The sequence below is a fragment of the Mesitornis unicolor genome, unplaced genomic scaffold (assembly GCF_000695765.1).
Source record: "Mesitornis unicolor isolate BGI_N332 unplaced genomic scaffold, ASM69576v1 scaffold12855, whole genome shotgun sequence".
In the NCBI taxonomy this organism is placed as follows: Eukaryota; Metazoa; Chordata; class Aves; order Mesitornithiformes; family Mesitornithidae; genus Mesitornis; species Mesitornis unicolor.
Window position 1 is genome coordinate 48,191 of NW_010184903.1, and position 13,710 is coordinate 61,900.

The 13,710-nt window shown below is 44.5% G+C and overlaps 1 protein-coding gene across 1 annotated transcript in view; it reads right to left on the minus strand.

The window, feature by feature from the left end:
• Nucleotides 1-13,710, minus strand: part of RUNX2 (runt-related transcription factor 2) — a gene marked incomplete at its 5' end in the record, with an annotated part of 36,285 nt that overhangs the window by 18,922 nt on the left and 3,653 nt on the right. Inside the window, one exon of the mRNA XM_010184652.1 lies at nucleotides 6,399-6,560. Coding sequence (XP_010182954.1) covers nucleotides 6,399-6,560 — 162 coding nt within the window. The remainder of the gene's footprint in view (nucleotides 1-6,398; nucleotides 6,561-13,710) is intronic.

The window sequence follows — 13,710 nt, forward strand, 5'->3', positions numbered from 1 at the left end:
CCTCTGCCTCCATTTTTCCTGTTTATTTCCTCTCCCGACAGCCGTTTTAAGTAAATGAAAAGGGCTTAAAGACACGCAGCATAACATTCAAACATCTGAAAATCAGCCCGTTTGTTTTACCACCTAAATATGGGTATAGGTGCCTAATTTGAGGCCACCCACGCTAGAAAAATTTGGCGTTCGTCCTTGAGGTAGGGCTCAGGCAACGCATCTTCTGGACAATTGCTCCAATGAGGGATTCAACCCAGCAGAGAGGCTGCTACTGAAACCCACAGATGTGTGCCAAGGTGCTGAGATTCCCAGGTGGCACCAAGTGGGCAGGAGACTAAAAATGGAAAACCTGCGGTAAACAAAATAAATAGAACCACTGAAAAATAATGAGGAAAAAAAGGCGAAGAGACAAGTTACAAGTTTAGGGAAGTCTGCAAAATGAACGGGTTGTTTCTGAAGACCCGAGCTCGCCCGAATTCTTTACTTTGCCTTAACTCGGTGTCACCTCGCAGGGAAAGCATTGAAAATCAGCAAGGCAAAATGGAGACAGAGGCAACCTTGAGTTTTCAGCTTCCATTAAAAAAAAAAAAGAAGACAGAGTGAAAATTGTTATAGTCACCAAGAAAAACATCACCGCATAGCGAGCGCACCAGAAACCGAGCTGGCTCCTTGGGTTTGCCAAGAGCCTGAGACAATATTGCTGAAGCGTGAACTGCTCATTCATTTCAGGAGCTGCTAACACCAAAGCCATTCCTGGCAATAGCCTCAGCATTAACCATTTCTCCGATTCCCAGAGCACGTAAAGATGGAAAGAGTTGTATTTTGGAGACAGCACTAATGCCTTCAGAACCCAGTTCTGCAATGTGCTTAGAACTCAAAAGATATAATTACATTAGTAGGAATTAAGGGATGCAAGAACAGCTACTTCACATGACCAAAGTTTTTACTTAGTGGTTGTAAAGATTTCTGAGCTCTTTAGAAGAAGATAAACAACTTTTCTTTCTTAATATTATTCCCGCTCCCCCAAGGGGAAAATTCTTATTATAAGGATCATGAATGTACGTGACATTAAGCAAAATCCAAGGTAATTCATATTCAGGGTTAGAAACCCAACATGACAATGAGTACAGGACCTCAAGAAAAACCAGCCCATTGCTGTGAGCCATTTTCTCATCAACGTACAAATACCAAATCCAGAGGTTCAGCTGGAGCTGCATCCATTATGTGTGGGTTTTTTAATTTAAGATTTGTAGACTTACAAGAATGAAAATTAAATTGTGTATGATTAAGACACAGCTGCCATTCGCAGGGTTGCATCTCTACTTGCCAGCCCTCAGCGAGCTGAGAGAAAAGGAACATTTCTTAAATTCAATATCTGATGAAGGTCCCGGATGGTCCAAAATGATGATAGCTACAGAACAAGAGGAATTAATGGGGAAGTGTGGCTACACTGAAACAAGCCAACAGCCCAGGGTCAGGGCCCATTCTCTGCCTCTAAATCCAGCCGGGATGGTCTGGCCACAGCTGTAATATTAAATCCTTTTTGCCTCCACAACGGGGTGGCTGCCTCTGAGCTGCCCACAGGAACAGGTTCGGGACTCTGCTCATTTCCAAACCATGCATGGGACCTGTTTGCAACCATGATGGCCAACCGCACTCAAAACCAACCTCACTGACAATTTAACAGTAGCAGTATTTAACAGCCCAGGTCCTACCAGTGTGTAATTTATTGGTTTAGATAAACGTTTCTGGACATTTTAGTTCAGAGGGATGGGTCTGCAGGCTCCTTTGGTTTAGAGGTTGAGCTCAGTGTGTCCCTCATCTCAGCACGTCCCTATTCAATAACACAGTGAATATAAATACAGCAAAATCCATCCTGGATGCTGCAGGGACTCCCAGATGTGGGATGGGTGATTTTTGGCATGGTGGCACAAGGCCAACATCCCCAACTGACTATCAGATATCTGCAAAAAGTGCAAGCCTGGGGCTGGAAAAGGTATGTTTGCTGATTTGTCTTGCTATTTAGATTCAGTTTTAATTTTCTTCTTTCTCATGCAGGCATTTGTCAAACACAGTTGCATAGGACAGGCTCTTCCACAGCCAGTGCTGAACATGTTCACGTTGCACTTACAGGGCAGGTCCTTCAGCAGCTTGAGACCTTGGCCTCACAAGTGTCTCTCAAAGGCGAAGCAAAAAGCAAGAGACTGTAGCATTTAGGCAGAAAAGTAAGGAGATCCAGGGAAGCGTAGGGGAAGAAGTCTCCACATCTCCCTTCTCAGGAGTATTCTCAACAAAACTAAATTCAAGCTCAAAGCCTGCAATCGCAAAGCAGGTAGAGGTCAGGGTGAGGCAGGGTTAAATCAGGACTGCAGTGTAACAGGGCTGTGATATGGCTATGTTTATGGGACAGCTAAATCATCTCTTAAATCACCTCACCAAAGGCAGACTATCAGATCAGATGTGCCTGTACCTGAGCAACTCACCTAGGCTCACTTTTGAACCCATGGAGGCAAACAGGCTCTTCCAAGGCACTTCCAGGGACCAGTACAGCTCATCTGCAGACTGGTCAAGTCCTGCAAATACCAGTTTGTCCCCACTGATGCAAAGGAGAGCTAAGGGTAACTGTCTCAGAAATAACTGTCTATCCTGGGGACATCTATACCCATACGTCCTTCACCTGCTGCAGAGCGGCCCTCCTGTGACTGCAAGACCAACCCAACCTGCACTCCCTGCTCTGAACTTTGTATGTGCCCAGGACTTGCTAGATCACTCCCAAAACTTTATGTAAAACGGCTGTGATGTGTATTTATATGAATCATATACATTAATTGCATAATAGACACTCATGCTCCCCATCCCACATGCACTTTGGTTATGCGTAGGACACAAAGACTGAGTGCATTCACTATGAATCATGCAATAAGACTACGTCCCTCAGGCAAAACTCTCTCTAAAATGACCATGTTCATATATTCCCATGGTTTCCACTACAATATTATTTAATTAAGAATATTAATCTACTAGGCCACCAACTTTCACTGTCTTCTGGGGAAGTCTGAGCAGACAGATATTTTAATAAAATATGGGGAATCCTACTCTTTTTATGACTGAAGTTGGTGTAATAAGGTAAGTCAACTGCATAGCCTCGTGAGCTTATTTTTGATTTATTCTTGATATGAATAAATAAATTCCCAGGTTGCCCAGGGAAGCTGTGGATGCCCCCTCCCTGCAAGTGTTCAAGGCCAGGTTGGACGGGGCTTTGAGCAGCCTGGGCTGGTGGGAGGTGTCCGTGGTTCATGGCAGAGGGGTTGGACTGGATGAGCTTTAAGGTCCCTTCCAACCCAAACCATGCTATAATTCTATGAACATGAGACCTGTGCACCAGAGAGATCATTGGTTCAAAAGTTGCATAAGTGAAGCCAGATAACCTTTTTTTTGCTTTTCTTTTCAGCTACTGCTGTTGAATACTGCCCAAATATGTGTGAGCAATCATTAATTAGTTGTACGACATTGCAAATACAGCACCCATTGCCATGTAGAGAATAAAAGATGAATACTTGAAGTCTGACAGTCATGGGTGCTCATTTGCACGTGCCTGCAGCATGCATGCAAACATTTCAGTTGTGAAAAGAAATCAGTCTAGACACCGACATGACCAGTTCAGCCACATTACACCAGTCTGCCCAAATAACTCCTCCAGGTTGCAGCCTGCTGCCCTTTTCCCCTCTCCCATGGGACGGAGAACTGCATGAACTGCTGTGGCAGTCCCCTGTCACCTCCTGTCCCACAGCCCCAAACCTCTTCTGATGTTCAGCCTAATCTGTGATGGAAACACTGGAGTCCTCATCACCAAGAGATGTACCCATCCCAGGACAGGAAGGAACACCACCATTTTGGTATTACCATCAAAAATAGCTCTTGGGGGCTGCCAGGAACCACTCTTCTGAAGGACACATTGCTTTATTAGATGGTGTATTTTCAAGGTCTGGGTGAGCACAACTTAAGCAGAGCCATGGAGGCCTGTGGGAAGGCCGGGTGATATGAAACTGTGGCAGGTAGGAAGTCCTGTGCCTGTAGGTGTGACATCCAAGACTTAAGGGGGGAGTTTTACCCATTTTTCCTTCTGCGTGATGTTTAGCAACAGGCAGTAAATACGGCATTCATTAAAATTACCTTGTATACTTTTAACAGCCTTGATAATCAGATTTCTGCCACTGTATCGGGAAGCAAAGTTTGTTTTCATTCAAGGCCTCATAAAACTGTAATTTCTCCCTCATGCACTGGAGGTGCCTGAAGTTTCCTGATGTTTTTAGTGTTTCTTAGCAGTCATTTTCTTCCTCCATCAAAGCTCTGAAAGCTGTATCAAGTAACTGAGTGCAGATTCACATTTCTCCATGCACAAGGGATAAACTGGTTGCCGTTAGAGGCAGCTTTAAACATGCATTTCTCCCTCTACTTTATACACAGAAGTGGTTGGGTCCTACCGTCCCTCCCTGAGGCACTGCCAGGTAGAAACCTGTGAGAAGAACAGCAGAGTTTGCAGCTGGGGCTTCAATGCACCTCCTTGTAGCCCGAGCATCAGAGCTTGTCCTCCACCCAGGAATGCTGCTCTGTATTTCTGAATGTCAGCAAACAACCTCTGGCACTCGTGGAAGATCAAAGTCCCCCTTTTCAATCTTGAACCTAACTGCAAGCAAGATCCCCATGCCGGGAAAAGGTAAGAGCATTGCGGAGGCGTCGGTCAAGCCCCTAAAAGATGAAGGGCGAGAAGCGTGAAGGCAACCCATTGTAGAGTAGAGCAGAAAAGTTCAGTCGGCGGCCACATAATGTACACAGGCAGGTCTTTTAGTCATTCTGCCTGTGCCCACACGCCAGGCACTCACGTCTGAATACACACAGACAAGCAAGGGCTGCAGGGCAAGTATGCTGCGTACAGCTGCCGCGGTCCCAGCCGAGCCTCTCCTGGAGGTATTGCTGGGGGCACAGTTGCAAAAATAACCCATTCGACAACACAAAACCATCAGGAGGCTCCAGCTCAAAGGGAACCTGTTTCGGGCCAAACAAAGCATTTCCTCAGCATCAAGCCGATCGGGTTTTTTGAACCAAGTCAGCGCATTGCACAGGGAGCCCGCAGGAACCTGCTCCACCACCCTGCAACCCTCGTCCCACATGGAGATGTTTGGTATCTCTGAGAAGGCAGAGCGCGCTAGGACCGCAGAGGTTGTTGCAGCTGTTTGTTTGAGAAACAAAGCTTCCCTCCTCCGAGATGAAAGAAATCGAGGAGTCTATGCTAATCAAATCCTACGCGCCTGCTGGCTGAAATTCAGCTTGTCAGGGACGCAGCTCAGTGGAGTGATCAACATTTCCAGCGCTACGAGCTTGGTGGAAGGGGAAAACACGACAGCGAGAAATTCACCTGGCTGCGAGTCAAACAGGTGTATGGCAGCAGCATCCAAGATTATAATAATATCTTGCAAACATGCAAAAAATAGATGTAATAAGACTGATTCTTTGGTTTTCATTAATGAATCATAAAGGCTTTCCTTACATTACACATGCTTTTTTGGCATACACTGCTAATATTTCCACACTTGCAAGGTTGAAGTTTTAATATTGAGCCTCCCTCCCCTAAGGTTCCTCATTTTTGGCAAGATATACAAGGTGACTGTGTGCCATGACAGGCTCTATCTTACTTTGGGGCAATCAGATTACTTCACACAGATGGTTTTAACACTGAGACCATTAGAGATGAATTGCACAGTATGTAAATGTACATGTGTTTGACTAAAAAAACAGTCTCAGTGCCTCGCTGCTGTCTTGTCTATGTTCCTAAACGCATTTCCTCTCTCCTGCATCATTCCAAAGCACAGTTTGTCCGATCTTTACCCTAAAGTGACTCAGCTAGTTTCTGATAGGCATCTTAAGTACACATTAACTAAGGAAATAGGTTTTTCTGAGCCACTGGATGGAAATGCCAGAGTATGAGCCTTAGCCTTAACTGCTGAAGAAGTAAAGGCATCTATCTGTCAGGATGCCTAACATCACACACACCACAAAAGTAAAGCACCAAAAAATAGAGAATATCACAATTACTTTAAAACATGCGAGTAAACATCCTCTTGTAGGGGAAAAAGTAAAAGAGATCATTTGCTCATAGAATCAGATTCGCAATTAAAAACCAGTCTGATCTGACATGGACCTAGAGACATTAAAATAATGCCTACTCAGAGCGGCACAGCAGCTCTTCCACTTTGAAAAAAAGGGACTTTGACCCCCCACCCACTGTGCAGTAACCCTCTTATCACCAACTGAGCTCTCTTACTAAGGTTTGTCTGAGGCCGCAGAGGCAGCCTCTGCCAGTCCTGTTCCTATCCGCATAATTGTTGTAGGCAAAACATGGTCTTTACCTGAGAGGCGTCTGGGCACATCGGTGATGGCTGGAAGTCCTGTGCCTCGAGTGGAGGACAGGGGAGTTGTGGAGTGAATGGACGGTGAAGTCATCTGGCTCAAGTAGGATGGGTAAGACTGGTCATAGGACCATGGCGGGGATGACTGCGCCTGCCTGGGGTCTAGTGAGAAAAAAAAAACAAATGAAAAAGAGTAAATTTTTTAAAACAGAAGAAAATTTTTAGGATATTAGCAGCTATCTGAACATACACACATAAATGCTACAAGGAATGAGAATGTAATGAAATACAGCCTGCTCCTCTAGCACTCAACCCCTTCAAGCCTTGCTCTGTGCTTTTCCCTCCCCATAGCAAATTTTGGGGAAATGAATGAAACAGAGAGCGAAGTTTTAGAAGATCTAGCAGCTGTGCCACCAGCAGATTTCTGGTGTCTCTCATCCAGGTTTAACAGTGTGTTATACCAGGACTTGATGGTCCTCGTAGATTTGGCCAGCAAGTACGAGACCCAGGTCTGAGCTTAGGAAGTGGACTTTAGAGGTGTGGAAACTCTACAGTCAGCACTTGGCATGCCTGTAAAGTTGTTACCCAATTCAAATATTACACAGAAGTGTTTTCAGTGCTGAAAATACTATCCAAGAAGGAAAATGTCATTAATCTTATCAGCATCCGTCCAAAAATATCACATCTGGATGCTGGCCCAATTACCTACAGTCACAGCAGTTACAGCTCTATGAAACCAAATGGTTTTGGGTAACTATCAGAAGCTAATGGTGCCTTTTGATGTACTTGTATAGCTCACTACAGAGGAAATTATTTTAAGGATACATATAGTTTATTTTTTGCTGAAGCACTGGTGGATTGCACTGAGTGAGAGAGAGGGAGACCTAATTTAACTCACTGGTGTTTGGATTTGTAAAGCATTTGCTCTCAGTTAATATCTGCTGATAAAGATACCACTGAATGCCTCATAAATTATTATTTTTATTTCTTTACATTGATGAAAACAAAGCACTTTCAACCTCAAAGTTTGTTTTGAGCACTGCAGGATAAACAGAAAAACGTCTCTGAACTGGCTCACAGAAATGGTAGCACATCCCTGCAAATCCTGCCCAATATTTCCAATGAAGCTCATAAGGTCCACTCGATTTGAAGAACCTGCTACATCAGAGCACTGTGCTAAGGCCTGCTTTGTAGACAGTAATGTGATAGCCACATGGCATAAGCAAAGGCGCTTTTCCAGGAAATTCAACTTTTTTTTTTCTTTTTTTAACTCCTTTCCCTGCTCTTCCACACAGCAAAACCTTGTACTTTCAGCTATTCCTTGTTTATTTTTTCTGTTCAGACATGATTTGTTTGAAGAGATGTCTGGAAAGCAGATACTTCCTCGAAGCAAAATAACTATATAGATACATATAAAAACCTCCAACTTTCCAATTTAATTTTAAGAGGATTTTCCCAGAGTTTGCCATGTCTATTAGAGCTGAGTAATATAAATGGTTAACATAAACTCCTCAGAAATCCGAAGGACACTTGATCATTAAATGTAATGAACTTCTTTGTTTTAACAATTTCAAGGCTAGGGTTGTATAGATTGGCACAGGTTCAAATCTGACTGACTGCTCGTTGTTATATCTGATATCGACATATTTCTCTGCCTCATTCCACTACTATAATTCACCATTCAGTCAATGGTAAATGATCTTCAACTGGGAACGGAAAGCCTAGGCTTGCTGGGAAAACAATCTTAAAATTAATGATGTGTCAGGAGCACAATCTCAAATCCAAGCTCCTTCAGACTCCAAGAGCTTTTCAATCTCTGTTTCCGAATCCACAACAGAGTCCCTTAAAGTTTTGGTTTTAGGTCAGCTCCAGTGCTGGAAGGGAGCTATATAGCAGGTAAAGGCTAGGAAAAAAAAGTCACAGCAGAGGATGTTTTCACAGGATTTTGGTCTAAGATGGTGAAAACCTCAGGAAAGGAGCCGCCTTCTGGAGGTCCATGCCACTTCTGGTAGCGCAATCCTCATGGCATGAGAGGATCTTGAGCGTTTCTGGCACTTTCACCACCTTGAACACCCATGCAAGACTTGGTTTTACTCCTAACATCCTTAACCCCACAAGTGTGGATGTCTGTGTGGACACAAGGACAAATGGCAAAAAGTGGTCCTTCAAAGGCTCATGTGCTCTTTCAAAGCAACATATCACACAGCACTGTCAGAGGCAGAACACGGGGATGGGTGGACCATCAGTTGACCCAAAAGCATATGATATATTCTGATAACATCTAGCTTAAATTTGTACATGACTTCTATAGCTCATTCCAACCTGAGAGCCGCAACGTAACATTTTTTTTTTATATATCTGATTTCAGCTCTCCACAAGTTCAATACTGTGAGATTTTAAACCTCAAAGTATATTAAAGAGAGAGAAAAAACAGGATGGTCTGCTAGTGAACATACTATGCTGTGACTTAACTGCTTCTGTCCCTGAAGCAGATCTCCTCTTGGACTTGGGTAACTCACCCAAATTCCATTTAATGCAATTTCTACCTAAATTTAATGACAATAATGATATATTGCATACTGGTAATTTCTTTAAGGTGCAGGCACTCTCTGAGTATCTCATTCAAAAAATGGGCTACTTATCTAGGCTGGAAGCTTTCAACCCAGATAATGCAGAGTATTTACGGGACACTATTACACACTATTTACAGGAGAACCAGATGATCAGGCCCAGTCAATATGGGTTCATGAAGGGCAGGTCCTGCATAACAAACCTGATCTTCTTTAGGTGACCCACTTGGTGGGTGAGGAAAAGGTTGTGGATGTTGTTTATCTGGACTTCAGTAAAGCCTTTGACACTGTTCCTCACAGCATTCTTATGAACAATCTTGAGTACTGTGTTCAGTTTTGGGCGCCACAGTATAAGAAAGACATTGAGTTGCTGGAAAGGGTCCAAAGGCAGCCTACAAAGCTGGTGAAGGGTCTGGAGAATAAGTCTTAGGAGCGGCTGAAGGACTTGGGCTTGTTTAGTCTGAAGAAAAGGAGGCTGAGGGGAGACCTTCTCACCCTTTATAAGTACCTGAAAGGAGGTTGTAGAGAGGTGGGTGTGGGTCTCTTCTCACAAGTTACAACTGATAGGACAAGAGGAAATGGCATCAAGTTATGCCAGGGGAGGTTTAGGCTAGACATTAGGGAAAAGTTCTGCACTGAAAGGGCTATCAAAGACTGGAACAGGCTGCCCAGGGAAGTGATGGAACCACCATCCTTGGATGGATTTAAAAGCCATATGGTCCTCAGGGACATGGTTTCGAAGTGGGCATGGCAGAGTTAGTCAACAATTGGACTTGATGATCCTGAAGATCTTTTCCAACCATAATGATTCTATGATATTAAGATGCAAAACTGAGACCCTTTGAAGCTAGGCTAAGATGCAAAACTGAGACCCTTTGAAGCTAGAGTGCAAGCAACTTAACTCTAGGGAACTGAGAAAATATCTTCTCAGGGAATAGTAAATAATAAAGGGGAAAGTCCTCAACCAAACTGAACATCACATGATGCATCAGATCTCAGTGACTGAGGAGAAAGAATAATAAATAATAAAGAGGAAAGTCCTCAACCAAATTGAACATCAGATGATGCATCAGATCTCAGTGACTGAGGAGAAGCACAGGGCCCCAGCCTGGAGGGTCACTGCAATTCCTCCACACCAAGGCATGGCTGAGGTCACAGTTGAGGTAGAGTGGGGAAGTTTGCCCTGGAGCTGACTGGCATCAAGCATTATCCTTGACCTGTTAGGAAATTAAAGATACAAGTTTTACCAGATCCTGGAGTAAATGCCCTAAAACCAGCCTCTGCTTTCTGACAGCAGCCAAGGTTTGCACAGACATGTGAGAAGAGTGCAGCGAAATGCCCTCACCTTGCCAAGTCAAAGGTGATCTGCTAGCCAGGGAAACGTCGCTGCCTAGAGGTGTTGCTCAATCCCCAGAGTAAAATGCAGCCCTGTCTAGTCCTTGAAAGCAAACATGCAGCTGTGTCTCAATCAGCGCCCTTTGGTCCCACCAGCAGATGTTCCTTACAACGCTGCCGGAGCGGAGACTTTGGCCACTGAGGCCAAACCAGCCCATCTACTCTGGTCTCACACGCCACCAAACCAAATCTCCTGGGGGGAAGGAGGGTGCCCGGAGCACCACAGGGAGGTGTCAGCTGCCAGAACAGTGCTTTCAGGGCAGATCCACACAGATGTTTTTTGAGGCAAACACAACAATGTCCTTAGGAGTGTCAACTCCTCTTTGCTTGGGTATGGAAGGTGTGGAGCAGGGAAGAAACTATGAGTGAATTTGTGACACGTTTTCCTTGGCCTCCTACACCAGAGACCAGCTTCCCTGTTCGCTCCGTCTGGAGGGTTCATGTGTGTTTGCCGTGTCCCTGAGGCCCAAGGGCTTTGCACCATCACCTGAAGCACACCATGCTATGCAGACACAATACACCTTCCCAACCATGAAAAGACCAGAATGAGAAACCCCGGAGCTCTGAGGCAGAGTGAATGTGGATTCTTGCCTAAAGGAAATCCCTCAAAAACAAGGGAAAATGCTAATACAAAAATACACCAAACAGCTCAGGAGAAAGCCCCCACCTTCCCTTGGCAACCATGGGAAAGGGCTGGCAGAGTATTCAGCAACAGCAGAAGACACAGAGGGCCACTTTGAGTTGGCGTTTGCACTTGAAAATTTTGGAGTGATTACTAAAATAAATCTTCCTTTTGTAAACATTTCTGCTACATCTGTGTAGGTGTGAAGAAAAGCGTCGCTTTCATCATACTTGTTCACATCAGGGCATATTGTGTGTATGCTAAAAAACCCTGGGCACAGCTCAGCTGACACAAGGTAGCAGAATGAGGTCTAAACTGATGCACAAGGAGCTTCATCCTGTTTGCACTGCCAGGTAAACCTCACCAAAGCAGGAAATACTGAGTATGGCAAATTATTTTCTGCCTAGTTTTTGCTGCCACATTTATAATCAGTGGAAGATATACGTGGTTCTTGACCTTTGCGGTCTGTGATTGACTGGATCAATGGATGCTGATGCTTAATGGACAATAAGTGGTTTTAAAAATCAGTTTAAGATTGGATGCACTGTATAAAACTTAAAAAAAAAGAATGAAAAAAAAAAGTGACCCTTTCTCCCACTGATAGCATTGGCTCTCCAGCAAGGTGACTTCTCTTCCTTCACTGGAAATGTTCTGAATTGTCAATGGACAGAAGAAACAACCTGTAAATAGCCCTGAAGAATGAGCTGTTCCACTGCTTTGGCCCTGGATTATGAAGCACACAGCTTTTCTGTAGAAAAAAAATCAATTTCCCATTTCCAAAGCTGCGTTACATGACCAGAGCATGGTCACAGGCTTGTTGTCACCCCAAAGTCACATGTGTGTGCACACTTTGCAAAACTACTCTCATTTAAATTTAACCATCAGCTCTTGCACTGGCTGCTGCTGACTGTATTCGTGCTACTGCCAATACTAAAAACCAAGCTGTCTGGAGCGATCTTTGGTAAACACTTAAAACAAATATCCTCACTTCTGATCTTAACGAAGCCAAGATGACTTTCCGCATGAGTAACCCAACTATTGTTGTAACACCACCCCCCCAGCGAAAACAACAACAAAAATGCAACCTCCTCCTTTCCTCTGACTGTTTCTTAGGCATATTTAAAAGGCCAGGGCTTGGTCTGGATTGTCCGGTTCAATCAATGGAGTTAAATCTAATGGAGTTACACCCCAATGGACACCAGTGTAACTGAGACCAGATTTTGGCCTGAAGAACCTCTAAAACCGTTTCTCCTCCCAACCCCCTCAAGAGTCACATTTCTAAAAGAAAAAGATAATAAAGTGAAAAAGTCATGCCAGTAGGGCAACTAAATTGTAAAGGAGGGAAGTTAAAGGAATACTTTACTAGGAGGGACACAAGCTTTACCAAATGGAGGTTCACAAGCTTCACCAAATGGAGGTTCACAAAAGCAACTCGCCAGTGGCCTGAAGGATGAAATCAATTTTCACAAAATACAGCAGACTGCAGCCACCCTTGTGTTCATGGCAGCAGAAACGCCAGCTCCACCACCTAATCCACTGAGTCTTGTAGCTTTTATTCCATGTTACTGTAGGCTGAAGGCATAATTCACTCTATAAACCTATTATTTGGGCTATTTCTAAATGATCCTTTCCAGACAAGCATGAACTTTGCATGCCATGCTCTCAGATTGATGCGTACCAGCCACAGATTGGTGTGTGCTGCAGAGTGGTGCTGGCCCCATGTAAAACACAGCCAACCTTTGGCAGGACACTTGCATATCACCAGTCTAGTAACAGCTACAGATTTTCTGCTTCAAGCCTGTCCTGCAGCCAATCTCTACAACTACTTGAAAGGAGGTTGTAGTGAGGTGGATGTACTTCTCCCAAGTAACTAGTGACAGGACAAGAGGAAACAGTCTTGAGTGGCACCAGGGGAGGTTTAGATTGGATATTGGGAGAAAATACTTCACTTCACTGAAAGGGAAAGACTGGAACAGGCTGCCCAAGGAAGTGGTAGAGTCACCATTCCTGGGGGTATTTAAAAGATGGGGAGATATTGCACTTACAGGGATGGTTTAGTGGTGGACTTGGCAGTGTTAGGTTAATCGTTGGACTTGATGATCCTAAAGGACTTTTCCAACCTAAACGATTCTGTGATTCAGTGATACTACGATGGTCTCAGAAAACAGACACTGGTCTTTGGGGCAGAGGCTGCCTCATGTCCAGAGCCCAGGACAGCATTGTAATGAACGCAGCTTTCTGCCTTGTTCCTGACTCTGCAAAAGGGCAGCATTTTGCCCATAGCCTGCAAGTCCTGAACAGGGGAAATAAGGAGGGCCCAGCTGGTGCCATCCTCATCCTCTATCTGAGAGTCGAAGGTGCTTTCTGCCCATGGTCTTCCCAGCAGACTGGGTTTACTCTGCCCCTGAAACCAGTCCCAGCCTGCTAGGGTAGATGGGTCCCCCACTAACTTCCAGCTAAGCCAGCTCTGCTTCCTACAACCCTAAAAAAGATGAGAAAATGAAACATAACATTGCTGAAGTGCAAGGAGGGGTGGGAAGAGGAAAATGGAAAAAAAAAAAGATTTCACAAGACCTGCCTTTGAGTGCTGTTATTTCAGTGATGAAAGTCACAGGTTGCCTATAGATCAGACGGTGCCACAGTGGTGATGGAGCATGAAACCTCACTTAACTCCCACTTCGCAGTCCCCGCAGCCCAGCCGCCGGGGTCCTCGCGCCGACCGCCT